Genomic DNA, 19,047 nt, shown 5'->3' with positions numbered 1-19,047 from the left:
AGTTCCGCACAAGAACTTTCTAGAATGTTGCCCGAAGCTTCTGTGTCCCCATAACATGATAGAAGGCAAATAGAAGGTTTTCTTTCTATGTTGGGAATTAAGTAATAACTGGAACTTCTTCAGAAAGCTCGAATATGGTCAAAAAGCAGCTCTAATGGGCTAAAATTTTAGCTTAGATTTAGCCCCCATCATATATCATATATCAAATATAATATATAAATGGAAACAGTTTGTCCTATAATGAGTATCAACATCTTGACGAAAACGTGTGCTATGATGCTAGATCCTTTTGATAGTCCATCATATATTATATATATATATAATTTACATTTCGTTGAAAGTCGATAATCCCATCCAAAAAGCAATGGGGAAAATCAGGGTATTTTTCTTTTGAACAAAGGAGATTCCTTGATAATTTTAGGATAACTCAATATATATATATATATAGTTTATTCAAACACACATGATAACACAAAATCATAAGCAATAGTTTTTTTTTTACAAGCAATAGCCAAAAACACGATCATAAATAACATCACGATAGCGCCATACACCACTCTACTAAGATATATATATATATATATAGATATATATGTTATATCCATTATAATATATATGTAAAATAAATATGTTATCGGTTTCATACGATTGAGCAACATAATGATAATCCTGAACTCGGCATAAAATAAATGTTCTTCATTCTTTGCTAGTCGTAGTGCGAGCCCCAGCCACTATGGGACGGTTGATAATAGTTTGTTTCCTTATTAGATGGATAGTAACAATTGGTGAAGCCACCGCCAATGTAGTACCCACCAGAAGATGAACCGGCTTCATCGGTGTAAATATCTTGTTCGGCCCTGCCGGTGAAGTTATCATACTTTGATAAGTTGCGAGGCAGATGCTGAATTTCAGGGAGCGATTGCCACATTTCTTCTTCAGATATAAGCTATATCAAGAGTCGACAACATTAGTTGACGAGATAAGAAACGACTACATTGTTTTTGAAATTTATCATCTGAAGGATGAAAACTACCTACCTCAGTTGAAGAAAGCCGATAAGTAGTTTCAGGAGTTTCGAATGTGGCACTACCATTCGATTCATCTCCACAACAAGTTGATTCGTCGTTGTCGGCGACTTTATTATACAAGCGGCAAACAACAAAGGGCATCTGCATAAAGTCAAGGAAAATGTGAAATAAGATTGTACCTTACAACCTCGAAATGGACATTAGTTAGTCAATCTCTTAGAAAAGAAGCAACATTGACTAGATTCAGCCCATGTACAAATTAGAACATAGAACATAGGTAAACGGAATTACCTCTCTAATATTGTAACCGAGAGAAGACGCATCTAAGTGATACTCATGCAAAATCCACTCAGTCTTGGCTCTATTGAGAGGACACCGCTCGTAGAAGGTTAATATATTCTTACTACCTATTTCATTATGGGTAGCTTCACTTTTTACTTTTTTGGGCTTACTAGTTACTTTCCAGTAACCGATGTTGGGAACGGTTCTCTCGGAACGACTACTATTACGATACTTCTCTTTGCGAAGGCAGAAGAAGACCCATTCCCTTCCATTAGACTTTACCTTCGCAAGCCCTTAAATATGGAAAAGGCGCAAAAGCAATCAACGATCCAATTAGGGACAAAAATATTCACAAATAATTATATCGGAAGAAAAAATTATATAAAATAATTCAATATATATATATATATATATATATATACATTGGGAACCATCATGACCCAAAAAGGAAAAAAAATCATATCCCCTGCATATTTTTACTATATATTGAAAGTATAGCTATATAGTGACGTGAAGGTCGGCCTTACTCTTGAATTGCCGGGGAAGTTCTTTAGGATGCATGTTGGAAAGCTCGATGTCAGGAACCATATGACTATTCAAAGATCTAGTTGGATCCTGGAAGTAGTCGAGAATCCTCTGCTTCAAGTAATAGGTAAGAAGTTCGTCGTCGGTCGGGTGAAAATTTAATCCAGGAATTTCAGGAACTTCCATATTCTTCTCGCGATTTCCAAGCAGAAAACAAATGTTTGGAGTTTGATGAAAGAGAGACAGATAACAACTGAAGAGGGGTCTAAGCTAATTTGATCTAAGAGAGGGCGATCGATGTCTTATATGGGCCAATGACCATGGAGGTTTCCATCTATATGTATATATATTTGCATGTGCGAGAACTTTGGTATTTTCACATGTGAAAACTTGCTTCCTTAGCTTGCTGGCTCTCCTCTGCTATAACGTCATGAAGTTTAGTTCGGTATGCATACATAAAACTTTGCCTTTTCTTTTTCTTTTTTTTTTCCTTTAGGGATAGTCTGTAATATATTGGATTGAAAAGTGCACGTATGGTACAATCGAGCAAATTATTTTTATTTTTTAAAAGTAATTACTTGAATTTAAGTAATTTGTTTATTTTCTACATAATTTAAGTAAATTATTTGAAATTTTTTCATTAGTCACTTGTATATCGTACATGCATTTTGACTAAACGTATTGTAAAATTTTCAATTTCTTTTGCCGATACATTTGAGTTTTTGAGTTTCACATGGCCCAACTTTATGGGCTTGGAGTGGGTGGGCAAGCAAGTAGCATAGGGCCCAGCTTCGGCAAAATCCAGTTATTCGTTTTAAGATATAATATATATTCAATTATTGGATAAATTAATAGTATAATTATTATTAGTAATTATATATAGATATATCAATTTTTTTTTTGGGGGATAAGTCTATAACATACATAAATGACGAGATCATAAACATATAGCTCTGATTCCATGACATGTTCGAGTTTATTATATGCTAGAGCTGTTAAGGATTTTCATCTAGTCAATTAAAATTTATTCGAATCTTGCAAGTTATGTACATTCTTAAATTATCGAAACAGATCGAAATTAAATACTTTTGAAAGAAAGTATTTAATTTCGTACATTCTTAAGTTATGTAAGAAAGAACTTTCTAGAGTATCGCTCTAAGCTTCTGTGTCCCCATAAACATAACAGGAGGCAGAAAGAAGGTTTTCTTTCTAAGTTGGAAATTAAATAATAACCAAACTTTTGGAAAGCTCACTACTTGGTCCCAAACGAAAGCTTTTAGAATAAGGTCAGAAAGCAACTCCAATCCACTGGGCAAAAATTTAACCTTTTGCTTCGCCCATCATAATCATATCATCATATATTAAATAAAACTTACTTTCCGTTGAGAGTTGATAATCCCATCCAAAAAGCAATAGGGATCGAAATCGGGGTATTTTTCTTTTTACCAAAGGAAATTTCTCGATAGTTTTTGGATAATTCAATATATATAGTATATTCGAACACACGTGATACATAAAATCAGAAGCAATTTTTTTACAAGCATTAGCCCTTAAACACACTCATAAATCATCACGATAGTGCCAGACACAACTCTAATAAGATATATATATATATATATATATATATATTGGCAAAGTCTGTCGAAACCCAAAAAAAAAATCAGTTTCCCCAAAACTTGTAGTAAGAAAAACGTGAGAGCCGAGTTGAAATCCCAAAGAAAGTTAAGGGATTTTTTAAACCAATGAGCTAGTAAAAGTAACGAAAGGGGAATTTTGATAATCAAGAAATTAAATTGCAACAAAAACAATTTAAAAATGCAAGGGAGAGTGAGTAATCAATAACCGGGAGACGTATGACTTGAGTTCGAAAACCACCTAGCGTTTGATTGATCATAGAAGCATCAGAATGTAAATTTCAGCAGTTAAGAGTCGAGTTCCCATGACCGCAAGGAATCAACTAGCATCTAAATTCTAACTAGTCAAAATACCGTCTAACTAGTAAGTTCATCAAGTAGTTAACAAGGTATCGACGATTTCCTAATTAACTAAGCAACGACTTTAAGCACAATGATGCCTTAACCCTGAACAATTAATCGATTCCTCAATTAATTGACTCGTCCTATCATTCTCTAACCAATTAGGGCAGCAACTACCATTCGTTTCTAATTAGTCTTGCTTCGAATCGATTTCTACAAACACCATAGTAGTCGTCGATAAGCTAACTTACAAATATCATATTCACGACCGTGAGAGAATACTTGTAACGATAACATTCAAGAATGAATAAGTGTTGAAATCAAATTATTAAAACATGCTCCTCACAACCAAATCGTGAGGTTTCCGTTCTCAAGTCAAACAAAAATTAGCCACACATGGCTATGCAGGAATCCATGAAAATTGACGATCGTTAGAAAAACATTCCGCAGCCGCCTGCTTCCTTTCCCAGTTTCTCCTCTTCAAAAACTAAAGAAAAAACCCTAAACCTAGATAATCTTTAGGTTTATATATCTCCCTCAAAAATAGAAAACAAATAATATCTTTAAAGATTTTCTAAAAACTCCTATTATAACTGAAGGGGGAATCCTAAAATTTGCAAATAATTCGGGGATTGATTATGAACTCCCTCTCTGATCGGTTGTGTACATGGTGCACTACTAACCAGAAGTCCTTGTATCCTTGCAAGTTCCAGCTCGATACTTCAATGGTCTCCAATTCATCTCGAACATGCATCAAATTGCCTCCAACTCTTTTCTCGCACAAGTTTTCTTAGAAACCGTCATCCAAGCATCAGATACCATGAAAACAACATTAAACCAAGTCTAAATTGTATCCATTTCATGGACAAATCCTCCCTTATCATATATATATATATATATATGTATGTCTGTATGTATGTATATATATCGATCCTCTAGCGTTGATGTGAACTTGGCATAAAATAAATGTTCTTCGTTTTTCCTTGCTAATAGTTGTGTGAGCCCCATATACCATGGTATGGTGGATAATAGTTTGTTTCATCATTGGATGGATAGTAACAATTGGTGGAGCCATCGCCACCGCCAGTGTAGTACCGGCCCAAAGATGAACCGGATTCATCAATGTAAACGTCTTCTTCGGCCCTGCCGATGAAGTTATCATAGTTCGATAAATTGTGAGGCAGTCGCTGAATTTTGGGGAGCGATTGCCATATTTCTTCTTCAGATAAAAGCTACATGAAGAATTGACAATATTCTTCAGACGAAAACTACCTACCTCAGACGAAGAAAGCTTATAAGTAGTTGCCTGAGTTTCGGATGTGGAACTACCAGTCGATTCATCTCACAAGTTGATTCGTCGCAATTGACGCCTTTGTTATGCAAGCGGCAAACAACGAAGGGCATCTGCATAAATTCGAGGAGAATGTGAACTTAGATGGTACCTTAATCTCGAAATGGAAGTTAGTCAATCTCTTGAAAAAGAAGCACCATTGACTAGATTGAGGCCATGTACAAATTAGAACTTAGAACATGGATAAACAGAATTACCTCTCTAATATTGTAGCCGAGAGAAGACGTATTTAGGTGATATTCATGCAAATTCCACTCAGTCTTGGCTCCATCGGGAGGACATCGCTCGTAGAAGGTTAATATATTCTTACTACCTACTTCATTACCAGTAGCTTCACTTTGCACTTTTTTGGGCTTACTAGTTACTTTTCAGTAGCCGATGTTGGAACGGTTCTCTCAGAACGACTACTGTTGCGATACTGCTCTTTGCGAAGGCAAAAGAAGACCCATTCCCTTCCATTAGACTTTACCTTTGTCAGCCCTTAAATATCCAAAAGCACAAGGTAATCAACAATCCAATTAGGGACAAAAATATTCACAAATAAAGGATGAATTAGATTGGAAGAAAAAACTATAAAATAATATATTATAGTTATGCATATACATTAGAGATCCATCAATTACCCCGATAAAAAAAAAAAAAGAATCCCCAATATACTTTTAGTATAGAAAATAGCAAAATGATGTGAAGGTCGGCCTTACTCTTGAATTGCCGGGGCAGTTCTTTAGGATGCATGCTGTAAAGCTCAATGTCAGGAATCGTATAACTGGTCAACGATAAAGTTGGATCCTGGAAGTAGTCGAGAATCCTCAACTTCAAGTAATAGGTGAGGAGTTCATCGTCAGTTGGGTGAAAATTTAATCCAGAAATTTCGGGAATTTCCATAATTTTCTCGCGATTCCCAAGCAGAAAACAAATCTTTGGAGTTCGATCAAAGAAAGATAGATAGCAACAGAAAAGGGTCTAAGTTAATATGATCTAGGAGAGGGCGACGCTTGAGTTTTATGGGACAAGCTTTGAAGTCAACATTTTCATATAGCTAGTTAAGGACTCAAACTTCCAGCTTTTTGGAATCTTCCCCCCCTTAGACGAGAAGTGCTTCCCTTGTTTATGAAGTGGCTTTGGTATAGCACTTAGCAGCAAGGCAATTTTAAGCATGGTATTTTTCTTTTTTCTTTTTCTTTTTTAAATTTATTTCAACTAGTAGAAGAGTAATAGGGTTCTTAATTACATGTAGGAGCTGAGAAAAAAAAGTATAGTGCAGTAATACACATTTAGTATAATAATTAAGAGATTTCATATTCGATTCTCATTACTATGACGATATGTACTTTTTATTTAGATTTTTTTTATTTCATACTAGATTCATAGACTTTCTTTATAACGGGAGAAAAAAAACATGTAAAAGCTCAACTCCTTGAAATATAATATTTTGGTAACCGACCTTTCAAAACTTAAAATGTAAAATGGTTCAGTTCCTAAATTCGCTACCGTACTTTATTCTATCCAATATGCTATTAGCACAACTATGGGCAGTGCGCTAACTGCTTATTTCTGGTATGTACAGTTTCCGACTCCATATTAATTCCTTTGTTTTTATGAACACATTTTGGGGCGGGGTTTAGATTGATCATCTTATGACTCTCGGTCTTATCCTTATTTCGTGACACACCAACGTTGCCTGTATATATAGCACCTTCTCAGAGTAAATTCATTCATTTTGCTTTTACAAGGCATAAGCATGTATATAATAAATACTAGCTAGTGACTAATAAATCTCTCTTAGCTTGGATTGGATGTTGAACTCGGCTCAACCCAAAAGAAAGGAACCATTCATTAGGCACAATTTATTATTTTTGAAGAAAAATTACAAAAAAAAAAATTTCAAATTCAAGGAGATAGGAAGAATTCATCGTGAAGAAGCTAAAATATCCAGACCCAAAAAAAAAATTCCTTTTTGGCAATTTATGGTTAAATTTTTTTTTCCTCCTACAACTTCCTTTTTTCTACTTACTGTACCTGGCTGACCTCGTGTGAGACTATGTTCAAGGAAATTTCTCTTTTGCTTTTCCCTCTTATTTACAACTTTAAAGCTTTTTTGAAGAAAGAAACAGCCAATTACCTTTGAACGCAAAAAAAAAAAAAAAAAAGAAGAAGAACTAGAATCTAATAGTCAAGCTCCTTTTCATTAGTGTCATATTCCCACAGTGAACATGAATGATATAGGTTTTCCTGCCGAGGAATAACATTCTTCAAACTCTCAATTCCTAAACTGTCCACCGATGTTATCCAATCATTGAGCCATTATTTTGTTCCTGAAGTGCGTGTTACATGCATCAAGCAAAAATTATAATATGTGCACTTCTGTGGCACGATTTAGTCGAAGGTGGCTCATGAATACAAAGAATATCAACTACCGATTCACTGCATTGATCTGGTCTTGCAATATTTCGGTTTTTGGTTTCCATATCCTTACCATGCACTGTAAGGGTCGCCATCAGTATGCCACTTCACAGTTGATGTTGTCGTCTGCATTGGTGTTTCCCATTTCTTATAAGTTTGACTTAAGTAGAGAAGACTGACTGTTTAAAAGTGAAAGATGTCTGGTTTGACAGAAAGAGCAAGAGAGAGTCGAGTCTCCATGTTCCCCTGAAGCTGATTGAAACTCTTTCGGTTTCAGTGGCAATGGGTGTTGATGGTGAGAGTTATGGCTATTCTCTCTCTGCCTCCTCCTTGTCAAGATCAGGGAAAGGAGTGCAGAATCTGCAGCTATTAGTTCGGCTGATGCTGTCTCTCGGGAGCTCTAATTCCATAAGCGGACACTTATCCGCATCCACGGCTGGAGCTCAACCGGGATAGGACAACGACCTATTCCTGAGCTTCAGGGGATCGGATACTCACAATTTAAGAGTATGCTCTAGTTGAGTTATCCGAGGATTTCAGGGGACCATTCAGTCGACAGAATAACTAAGTTCTTGAATTTTCATACGGTCATTGAGAAATCCTCGGAATTGGCAAATTGATCGAATTTAAAAGAGGAAAAAACATTCAGTCAGAGGCCAAAAGTTATGCGAGAGTCAAACTAGGTCCGAAAGGTTCAGATCGAGCATGTTGATTTGCCATTCCTGCTGACACAGGGTACAAATATCAACTGTCATTTGGCTGTTGAACTTTTTGACATTCTTCCAGCAATTCTTTTTGAAGGATCGCACTCGTTTTTATGCAACCAGAAGCAAAGATCCCTGTGTTTGATGATCATAAAGAAGTCACAAAATGTTTAATCTAACCACTGAATGTTCTCCAAGTCTCGTACTGCCCGATCCCTTCCAGAAGCTCATAACCGATCTCTTCTCCGGAGCTCCTTGTCATCCCAGACAATGTGAACTGCACTTATGACGAAATTGTAGAGACAATCTGGTGAAACCTCTGCTAGTGTCCGCCCCTTGTGAACTTGGGAACGTAATCATCTACTGGCTGAGTTCTGGCAGAGGAGTATAAGGTATTGATGCTGCAGACACTTGTTTCCTGAGAGTCGTCATCATCTCGAAGAATAATTGCAGAACCCGCCCGAACATTTCACATTTGGTACTTCCAAACATCAGAAGCAGGTAAATACAATCAACGAAAAGAAGGTAGCAAGAACAAGAACCTTTGCTTACACTTAATTGAGTCAGACGACTAATTCCATCTAGGGAAGGACGATATATACAAGAGTTGTTCCCCCCATGTCTCCCACATTTTTACGGCATTCCAAACAGGTATTCCAAGAAAGGACAAAAAGGGATCAAGAGGCATAAGATCTCAGAGAGCATCAAGTTTGTCAAATGATTGTCCATCTCAAAGCCTCACTGCAAAGTCTCGGTCTGAGGACTAGATTGTCCTTACAATTATGGCACCTAAAAATACAAAAGGATGCCTATGCAGTTCATACAATACTTGATCTGCTTATGTTTTCAACGCAGATAAGCAACTTCTAGTCGAGACAGAATTGATGAAACCCAAAAAAAATTTTCCAACCAAAATGCACAGAAGCCGCCAAATCAGGTTCTAGTGCAGCAAGCCTGGGTAGTAATAAGGCTGCGAGAGTTCTGCATGTAAATATCACGGAGTGAGTCAATCTCAAGTATAGTTAATAATAAGTTGGAGAAGACTATCAAGAGCTAAATCTGCAGCAAAGCTGAATAAAATTATGGAAATGTCTTGAAACGAGAAGAAGAAAAACAGGGGTACAACATACCTTTAGAATGAGCAGAGGAGAAGAGGTGATCTCCCCATTCAGTAGATGTAGAGAAGAGGTGTAGGGCCTACCTCCTGTAACAGAGTCAAAGCATCAAACTTGCTGCTTAAGGAAAGGAAAGAAAAAAAAAATGACAAAAATGGATTACAATTTGGCCATGTCTTATTAATCCATATTCCTTCATCAGTTTTACAACCTGAACGAGAGCATTTCCCCATTGGTGAGCGGTCCATACTTCTTCAGGTACTCTGTTGTGTTCGATCAAATTGGAGAGGAAGAGAAAAATTTCCGAAATCCCCAAAAATTCATGTCAAATAACTTAACACTTGAGAGATTCTTGCTCCAATATGCTCTAGCCAAAGATGCGTTAGAGTATTGCGCATTCCTTAGGAAAAATCTTGGCCAGGTTTTGTCTGTCCTGCAGTTATTATAAGAGAATATAATTAGAGAACTAACAAAACCGACTCAAAACAGTCAATAACTAAGGAAGTGCAAAGCAATAATAGAAAGAGATTTTGCAAAGAAATTATCGGATTGGAACTCATAGGCAATATTCATTTCCTTAGGTAGATTCAATGTCAGAGTTTTAGAGTACAAATAAAACGGTACAGGAGCAGGTGATGGAAAGATTTTGGAAGGAAATGATCTGATCTGCATTAAAGACTGTAGTAGTGAATTGCGAATCAGGGAACCTCTCACCATGTTCTCTCCATTCTGCAGTTTTTTACTCCATTCTTAGCCATATTTGCTGGTCAGAACTTGCATCTGCATCCAATCGCGAGGGTCACCACTCTAAATAGCACTTGCCCAGATGACAGAGTATTAGTCAAACAACCTGAAAGAATAAAGTATTTATCATCTCACATCCAGATTAATAAACAAACACAACTCACACTCAGAATTACGAATCAGAAATAAAAGAATAAATTACACATCATCTCACATCCAATATATATCACCTAGATTTTCCATTACAACATTAACTTCTATGGTACCGTGGCACGACTCATCTACATCCTTTATCCGTATATCTCCCCGTCAACCTCCGCAATGCCATAAACATATCTCAATTCAGCTCCTTTTTAAATATTATATCCACGTATCGCCCAAAGGAATATAAATATTATACGCAAGGCAATAATATACAGTAAAATATGTAGATTATATATACATTGCTCAATACATAGATCATATACAATGGAATAGTATAGCCCAAATTAATATATGCATGTCATTTGCAACATTATATATATAAACCACATAAATGTTGCTTTCATATATGTATGTATATAATATGTAGTTTATAGATTATATATGCCATTGCATATATATATTATAGTTTATAGATTATATAAATTTATATGGATGCCATTTAAAATATACGAAAATATGTTGTTTTGATTCTTAATCTTGATCTACATATATATATTTATATATATCCCGCGAAGAATCAGAAATCGAATATAGTGCATGGATTTTTTAAAGAAGGGCAGTGCACAACGTGAGCAACGGTAACTATGTCCTCTCCTTTCCATTAAATCTGATTGAGTGCGTGCCTGGAAAAGACTAAATTCATACTCAGTTGTGATATAACTGATTTTTTAATTAGTTTATCTTTTTTATGTAGTTATCTTAAATTTATAGTTATCTTGAATCTATAGTTATCTTGAACATATTAAACATATTTTCTTTTAGTATAAAAATGATTGTTTATTAATTTATTGCTTGTAATGAAATTAGGGTTCATTAATACATGCAAGCATAAGAAAATGTCATAACCAATTATTCCAATCATTACTTTGTGAATGAGAATCTTACACCGTCAGTAACTATAGATTCAAGCACCGCCCGATATTAAATGTTGATGTAAAAAAGTCATATGGTAGTGGAACAACTTTGTCCAATCGATATGAGTAATAATACTGCACTTTTCTTTCTTGGATAGTCATTCTCACTTCCTTTTAATTATATAATATTTGAAAAATTTAAAAATATTTATTCTAACATTTGAATTTAAAAAAATAAGTAGGCATTTTAGAATGTTTAGAATAATTACAATAGTAAATTTCCTTGAAATAAATATTTAGTAAATATTAGCTTAAGGTATATTAGAGATCCAAATGTAGAATTATGTTTTATTATTTATATAGCAACCAAAAAAATTATGATCGCATATTACAACATAATTAATTGGATACTCATGGAAAGAATATTTTAAAATAATATATTTAAACCTGCCCAAGACGACAGCCTATTAGGCCTTCATGGCCCTTGGATCCCTCATGAAACCGTCCATGCACTGGAAGGTAGAATTTTCCAGAAGGAGAGTAGTCCTTGTCTGCCCTATCCCTTATTATGTAACTCATACCCAAGTATCGTACAGGTAATATCTTCCCCCCACCAAAAAAAACCAACAAGGCCGTCTGATCCGTCATCCTGTATTAGGAATGGCCTCCATAATTTAATACCCATGAAATCTATAAAATCTCATTAGCTGTAGATTTGGAATGACTTGTAAGTGAAAATTTTCCAAGTTCTCAAGCCCCTCAAGTTCTGGTACCTTCTCGCACCCATCAGCATACCATTGTTTCAATACTCCAAAGTTCGATTCGTCAAGTAACTTCTCGGATGACTTGAATGGTGCCATCACTAATTCGTTCAATTCGTCGAGGCTATCAAGTTCTTGTAACTTCTCAATACCATTAGCGGATAGGCAATTGTCCAGATCCGATTTCTGCCAATTTGGCCAATGAGGTAACTTTTCCAATTCTTTTTGGTTCAGCCCCTCAAGTTCTTGCAACTTCTCACAACCATCTGCTCCAAAATATTTCAGCAATCTTAGGTTTGATAGATTGGGCAACTTCTCAATTGACTTACATCCGCTAATATTTAAATCTGTCAGTGCACCCAAGCTATCAAGGCCTTCAAGTCCTTGTAACTTCTCACAACCATCAGCCCATAAGTCACGCAAGAACTTCAAGTTCGACAAACTGGGCAACTTTTCAATTGATTTACATCCCCTAATATATAAACTCCGCAAGGGTGCCGTCAATTTGTCAAGCCCATCAAGTCCTTGTAACTTCTCACAGCCACTAGCTGACAAGTATCGCAGTGATTTCAAGTTTGAAAGGTTTGGCAACCTTTCAATTGCTTTACATTCCAAAATGTGTAGGCTACTTAAATTTTCCAATTCATCAAATCCATCAAGTCCTTTTAGCTCAATGCAGTCCTCAACAGACAAAAATCGCAACGCCTTTGAGTTTGACAAATTCAGTGTTCCAACGGATGCATCACTGATACTCAAATTTTCTAAGCCATGTAAACTGCTCATACCCCGAATTTCAACTAGCTTTTCACAACCACGTATGCGTAAATTGGACAACACACTCAACTTTGATAGATCTGGCAGCACCTCTAGATTTTCACAGGCAAAAACAGCCAGATTCATCAAATATTCCAGCTTTTCAAGGCCATCAAGTTTAGCTATCCTTCCACAAAAAGAAACCAACAAAGTTCTCAATGACGCTAGATCGCCGAGACTTTCAATTTCCTCAAGCTCAGGGCAGTCGTGTAGCTTTAATTCAGATAAGTTTTGCAAATTTGAAAGCACTGTCAATCTTGCAAGGGAATGACAACGTGATATACATAGCTTATGCAGACCCAATGGAAGTTCGGGAAGGCATTGGAGATTGACATTACCGATATACAGCTCCTTAAGCATAGCTAGCGCCCCAATTCCGTCCAGTAAGATGCTAACATTTGACCGAGATATGTGCAGCTTCTCCAACTTCGGCAACTCCAAAATCTCCTTGGGAACCGCTGACCGGACAAATTCTATCTTCTTTAGGTTAATCAAATCAGGGAGATTCGATATTGGCACCGATGACTCACAGGTCAGTGACACACTACTTAAGCTGCTGGGAAGTTCAGGGAGAGTTCTAAGTTGTGTGCACCATGCTAAATCAAGAGTCTCAAGACAAGTAAGGCCCCCAATTGTCACTGGAATGCTGCTAATATTTGTATGACGCAATAGCAGGACCTTTAGAAGGGATAGCCTCCCAAGCTCAATTGGAATTTGTCTAAGTAATCGACACCCTGAAGCGTCTATGGATTCAAGTTTCTCCAACTGTCCAAGAGCAGTAGGTATAGATTGGACTGAACTACGATCAATCTTAAGCACTTGCAGATTAATCAGATTCTCAATGGAATCGGGCAATATCGCCACCCTTGTCTTGGATAGAACCAACTCGACCAATGAATTCAAACCCCCAATAGACTTCGGAAGCTCTCTCAGAGGAGTGCTTGCAAATGTTAGCCGTCTCAATGTCACTAATGATCCAATCGACTCTGGAAGCTCACTGATTTTTGATTGATCAAGTCTGAGATCTGCAAGAGATGTTCACTGGCCAATAGAACTTGGAATCCGAGTCAAAAAAGCACAATTGTTGGCACTCAGGGTTTCGAGCTTCATCAAACCGTCTAGGGTAGGCAACTTTTCTATGCCAGTTCCATCAATGACAAGTTCAAGCAACGTTTCCTTGCAGTCCAATTGCTCTGGAAGCTCCTTAACAGAATGACAATCTGTCATATTGAGGGAAGCAAGATGCTTAAGCTTACATATGGAAGGGTCAATCACGTGTAGTCTTTTGCAATTCCTTAGATTTAACCTCTCCAGGTTGCAAAATGGAGACAAATCAGGAGTTCGAGTGAGTTCTGTACAGTAGCTGAGGTCAAGAACTTTCAGCTTCATCGTCATCATCTGCAAAACAATTAGTAAGTATTGCCGAACTTGCCATAGACAACACTATCAATTAGAGAGTTCAATGTATTAGCAGAGACCTGAATTGAGTTCCAGGCATTCCAATTATGCGCGACCTTGCTATGTGACAAATAGAGGATGAGTAGGCCCTTTACATTCAAATTTGTTGCTGTGCAGTTGAGTGAAGGTATTTTCCATCGAAGCCATCTCAGGGCCGGTAGAAGATTCTCAAAATCGCCAGCAAGATCAGCGCAGTCTAGTTTGAGATATCTCAACTTTGATAGCTTCCTAAATTGGCTAGGTGTAAAACAGCAGCACTCCAACCCAATCTGATATTCCAGTCGGATGGCTTCTATATTTTTCGACCCCTGCTCCAAAAAGATAAAAGAAAGAAAGAAAAGAAAATTTTCATAAAGAATTCCATTTCTTTTATCTGTCTAACAACACAATAGCCTTTTGTACGACCAAAGATGGAAAAAGAAGAAAATACGTTTTACCTGATTGTTCAGCAGCACATCAATTGCTTCATCGCCCCACAACCTACTCCGCTTCCCTGGTTCTTTAAGGTTTTCTTGCCGAACAATTCCCCTACCAAGATCTCGAAGCTGATCATGCAACCGTAGCATATTGTCCTCTCCAATCTTAATAAGAGACAATAGTTGCAGGACTTCAATATCAGCTTCCGGAGAAAATTTATACTGATCTTCCCACATGTGAGCTACGGTCTTTTTATCTTCCCCGCTGAAAAGGCATGCAATATCTAAAAACATTTGTTGCTGTTCGTGCTGTAATGCATCATAGCTAATCCTCAACTTGTGTTCGACTTCGTTATTTGGCACTATCTTCAACTTCTGTGATGTTGCCTTCCACGTATCCTCACTTTTCCCATGCAAAAAAGAGCCAATAACTTCAAGAGCTAGAGGAAGACCTCCCGTTCTTCTGACAATTTCTTCTGATAGAGCTCTCAATCTAATCGTGGGATCATCTCTCCTTAGGGCATGCTTGCAAAATAGTTGGAGGGCCTGCTCTTTTTCCATTTCCTTTACTTCATAGACCTGATGCTCTTGAGGGACTTCTAAAGCGCCCTTGTTTCTAGTGGTGACAATGATTCTACTCCCTTGGCCGAACCAGTCAAGTTCCGCAGCCAGTGCATTGAGTTGATAAACACTATCAACATCATCGAGAAGAATGAGGACCTTCATCTCACGAAACCTACGCTTGAGTACACTTATTCCTTCATGAATGGAAGCAAACTCTAGGCGGTCACACTTCAAGAGGTCAGTAACAAGTTGACTTTGCAATTGCCGAAGACCATTGTGACTGTGCCCAGATGTTTCTCGTACATCTTGTAGGAAGCTGCAACTGTCAAAATCATCCAATATCTGGTTATAGACGACCTTAGCAAGCGTCGTCTTTCCAATGCCCCCCATGCTCCAAATACCAATAAACCTCACATCTGGCACATCGACACTCAGCATTCTCATGACTGCTTTCATTTGATTCTCGATCCCTACTAAGTTGTTGTTGACACAAAGATGAGCCTTCTTCAACTCCCTCAAAACCTTTGTGACTATCATCATAATCAATTTTCCTTGATGTCTGTGGCATAAGATTAATGTCATGAGGGCAAGGTAAAATAGTTGATAGTTCAAAGAAATAAAACATTGACTGATAATAGAAGCAGAAATTTAAAAAAAAATCATTTGTAGTAATGCTAGAAAACGGCTTTCTTCTACAGTATGAAGCTTTATGTTGCACGTACAAGAAAAATGTGTTGAAGAAATGTGTAATATTATCTATAATAGCCCACTATTTTGCACTCTATAATAGTCTAGTATTGTCAATTTTTATAGGATATACTAAACTTGTCATACGACGCCAAACGGCAAACCATACTGTTATTCCCACTGATCTTACAATTCCCATCACTTTTTCCAACCTGTAATAGTTGTGAGAAAATTTTTAGATTGGTTAAAGTGTACAGTCTATAATTTCATTTTCCGAAAAAAAAAACGAAATTATTCTAATCATATGTGTGTTAAGTCGATGATAAATATGATTTACACATTATACGGAAAAGTCAAGTGAGAACGCCACTGCAACTGCAAAAAAGAAAAGAAGATGCAAAAAATCTATAGCACCAGCCAAATAACTTCGCAATAGGGAATGGTTTAATTACCCATTGGCGTCGTTCTTTAATTCCCAACCCTTCAAAGATCCAACATCTACAAGAGCTCTCCTCCACCTTTGAACAGTCTCAGGGTCTTGCTTTTTGGCGTGCTGCTGAAAGGCTCTGGCGTAACTCCCGGTCTGGTGTTGGACTATGTTTGGCGTGACATCGTAGAAGATGGGAAGCACGATCTGCTTCCTTGCTTCCCTACACTCCATCATGAAGGCAAACTCCTTGAGGCACCACTTACTGGATGCATAGTTTTCAGAGAAGATGGGTATGGAGATGCTAGACCGCTTGATTCCGTGCAGAAGTTCAGGACCAATTTCCTTGCCGATGCCAAGCCTCTCGTTGTCCCTGAAGACACGGATCCCAGCACCTTCAAGGGCAGTGTAGAGGCCATCAGTGAATCCCTTGCGAGTATCTTCTCCCCTGAAGCTCAGAAAGACGTCATACTCATATCCCGGTTGGCCACTAACTGAGGACGAGCATGAGGTGTCAACTCTGCAGCCACCATCATTAGTAGTAGCAGCTGCGGATTCTGCAGTACATCTGCTTCTTTTCTTCATAACAAAAACAGTGACGAGGATCGAAGCGAACGACGAGAGAAAGGTAAAGCATAGGCATGCCCACCAAGATAACCAAGGACTACCATCACTAACCATTTCCGCGTACTTCCGATCAAAGATCGAATCAAAGAACTGTCAGAGAGTTTTTTCAATCGCAGTAGTTTGATGCGAGAACTTTGATTGAGCTCTCTTTTCCCCCTCGGCCTATAAACTCCTATCAGTATGAAATCAGTCAGTCACAACTTGTTTTTTTTAATGCCAATCCGAAAACGACAACTCCAGTTGACTTTGTGTGTCCCAAATCCCAATCACCCAACAGTGAGTCTTTGTTTTTTAGACAAACTCGTATTTGGCGTTCTGTTTGTCAGGCGCATTTATCCTGATGGGGTCTTTCCATGAAGATCATGCTGGGATCAGTTCTACTACTAAGACTAAATTCACAATTTGGTCCCTGAAAGATACATCTCGCTACAAATTGGTCCTTGAAAGATTTTTAGTATATTAATTGGTCCTCAGGTGGAAACGTCAGTATAATTTGATCCATCCGTCCAAGTTTTCATCTAGTCCCTAATGAAAATTGCTAATTTGGCCAGTTATCTGCTGACCTAGCCCGTTAAAAGCCACGCTAGCAATAAATCCCCCCTAAAAGAAATGACGGTTTAGGTAACTTATTAATTTCTTTTCAAATAAAAAAGAAAATAATTACTTTTCAAATAAAAAAATTTTGAAGGGCATATCACACTGGACCCATTTCTCTCTCCGTGTTCTGTTTAGAATCTAGAGAAGGGGCGGAGCTCAAGCTTCTAAAGTCTAGGGGGTGGCGGAGATCCTAAAGCTGGGCTTAAGATTGGCCGCGATAGGCAGAGTTAAGGAGGAACGGTTAAGGAAGGTCGATACCTCCTCTTTTCATTTCGGTTTCTGGCTTGGGGAGGGGCAATCGAATCAATTAGAGAGAAGGAGGGGGGCGAGGTTGGGTTGGGTTAATAGGTTGGAAGGTGCAAAACTCGTACAACTTTCCTCTTCAGGTCCATTCTCTCTCCTTAGCTAACTATCTCTCTCTACTGGTTTTCTATTTTCTTTTACGGGGGTTGAGATCGGCAATGGCCCCACATCTCCGCCTCTGAGGAGCGGCGAGGCCAACTCTAGAAGCTCTGCCCATGACAACCACCATAGCGTCGATGATCTTCTGAATCTTCTCCGACCCAATTTCCGATGGGTCAAATTCTCGGGCAGGCTCGTGCAGAACCGGGTCGCCAGCCTTTACTATGTCCGTCAAGCTCGCCATCTTCTTGCTCCCTCAGCTAAGACCCAGGAGCCACCCTGCCCTCGTAATGAAAGATGAAGAAGAAGAATCAAAATAGGAGGAGGAGGAGGTGGTGTCGTAGCTCTGAGCTCTTCGGGTCATGAGGAGGTTGAAGTTCAGACTCAAGGAAGGGTTCTATATTCGAGGCATCCATGCACCGAAAGCTTTTGTTAAGGGGAAGGGATGGGAGTGGGAGGCAAAGAGGGACAGGAGACGGGGAGAATCTGTAGAGAGACTCTGTTGCTGATCTGCAATTATAAAAATAAGTCACTAATTAAGGGTTGAAAATGACGTCGTGTCTTATAGTCAGCGTGGCTCTAGACGGGTCAAGTCAGCTCTAACGGGCCATGTAAGCCTTTTCCGTTAGGGACTATATAAAACATTGACAGAATAACTAAATTGTGCTAACGTTTCAAATGGAAGGATCGATTAATATACAAAAAATCTTTTAGGGACCAATTTGTAGAGAGGTGTATCTTTTAGGGACCGAATTGTGAATTTTGTCCAACTACTAATGTCAATTATTGCTGCTGTTTTTCTTTTATCAACTGATATTTTCCAGGCAAGGGAGGATGACCCACAATCCTTATCCTGCAGTGAAAGTTACATAAGGATATTTTAAAACCTATATCCTTATCCTGACAGCCAAAAGCAGCCAATGAACCTTAACAGGGGACTTAGAACACAATCCCTAGGTATTTGAAGAGAGGGACAGATGCAGAGTTCATATCCTACAAGTTCTCGAAAGAGAGTTCTTTTGAACCGAAGCTCAGTCAATTGATTGAGGCAAGACAATCGGCGTGAGGGAGCCAGCAATCCCTTGCATTCAAGAGAACCAGGCTGGTGG

At 38.0% G+C, this 19,047-nt stretch overlaps 2 protein-coding genes and 1 pseudogene across 2 annotated transcripts; all 3 read right to left on the bottom strand.

The window, feature by feature from the left end:
- Positions 1-508: 508 nt before the first annotated feature.
- Positions 509-2,504, bottom strand: LOC116196382 (NAC domain-containing protein 14-like). Its single transcript, XM_031526069.1, has 4 exons — positions 1,838-2,504; positions 1,320-1,603; positions 1,038-1,169; positions 509-946 (listed from the first exon to the last, which is right to left on the bottom strand). The coding sequence occupies exons 1-4, from the start codon at positions 2,019-2,021 to the stop codon at positions 707-709; spliced, it is 840 nt and encodes a 279-aa protein (XP_031381929.1). The 5' UTR covers positions 2,022-2,504; the 3' UTR covers positions 509-706.
- Positions 2,505-4,797: 2,293 nt separating this feature from the next.
- Positions 4,798-6,047, bottom strand: LOC116193913 (protein CUP-SHAPED COTYLEDON 2-like). Its single transcript, XM_031522654.1, has 4 exons — positions 5,864-6,047; positions 5,528-5,642; positions 5,158-5,215; positions 4,798-5,043 (listed from the first exon to the last, which is right to left on the bottom strand). The coding sequence occupies exons 1-4, from the start codon at positions 6,045-6,047 to the stop codon at positions 4,798-4,800; spliced, it is 603 nt and encodes a 200-aa protein (XP_031378514.1).
- Positions 6,048-8,335: 2,288 nt separating this feature from the next.
- Positions 8,336-17,081, bottom strand: LOC116196386 (annotated as a pseudogene).
- Positions 17,082-19,047: the final 1,966 nt, after the last annotated feature.

Source organism: Punica granatum, chromosome 2 (assembly GCF_007655135.1).
Source record: "Punica granatum isolate Tunisia-2019 chromosome 2, ASM765513v2, whole genome shotgun sequence".
Classification (NCBI taxonomy): Eukaryota; Viridiplantae; Streptophyta; class Magnoliopsida; order Myrtales; family Lythraceae; genus Punica; species Punica granatum.
The sequence above is the reverse complement of the archived record's forward strand: the minus strand, read 5'-3'. Positions and strand labels throughout refer to the sequence as shown.

What these genes read in the sequence shown, in the direction of transcription:
- LOC116193913 (XM_031522654.1), bottom strand. Translation starts at nt 6,047, where the DNA reads ATGGAAATTCCCGAAATTTCTGGATTAAATTTTCACCCAACTGACGAT. An exon ending in ACTGCCCCGGCAATTCAAGA is followed by an intron (nt 5,643 to 5,863) that starts GTAAGGCCGACC and finishes TGGATATTTAAG; the next exon opens with GGCTGACAAAGGTAAAGTCT. An exon ending in CCAACATCGGCTACTGAAAA is followed by an intron (nt 5,216 to 5,527) that starts GTAACTAGTAAG and finishes GAATTTATGCAG; the next exon opens with ATGCCCTTCGTTGTTTGCCG.
- LOC116196382 (XM_031526069.1), bottom strand. Translation starts at nt 2,021, where the DNA reads ATGGAAGTTCCTGAAATTCCTGGATTAAATTTTCACCCGACCGACGAC. An exon ending in ACTTCCCCGGCAATTCAAGA is followed by an intron (nt 1,604 to 1,837) that starts GTAAGGCCGACC and finishes TCCATATTTAAG; the next exon opens with GGCTTGCGAAGGTAAAGTCT. An exon ending in TCGGTTACAATATTAGAGAG is followed by an intron (nt 1,170 to 1,319) that starts GTAATTCCGTTT and finishes GACTTTATGCAG; the next exon opens with ATGCCCTTTGTTGTTTGCCG.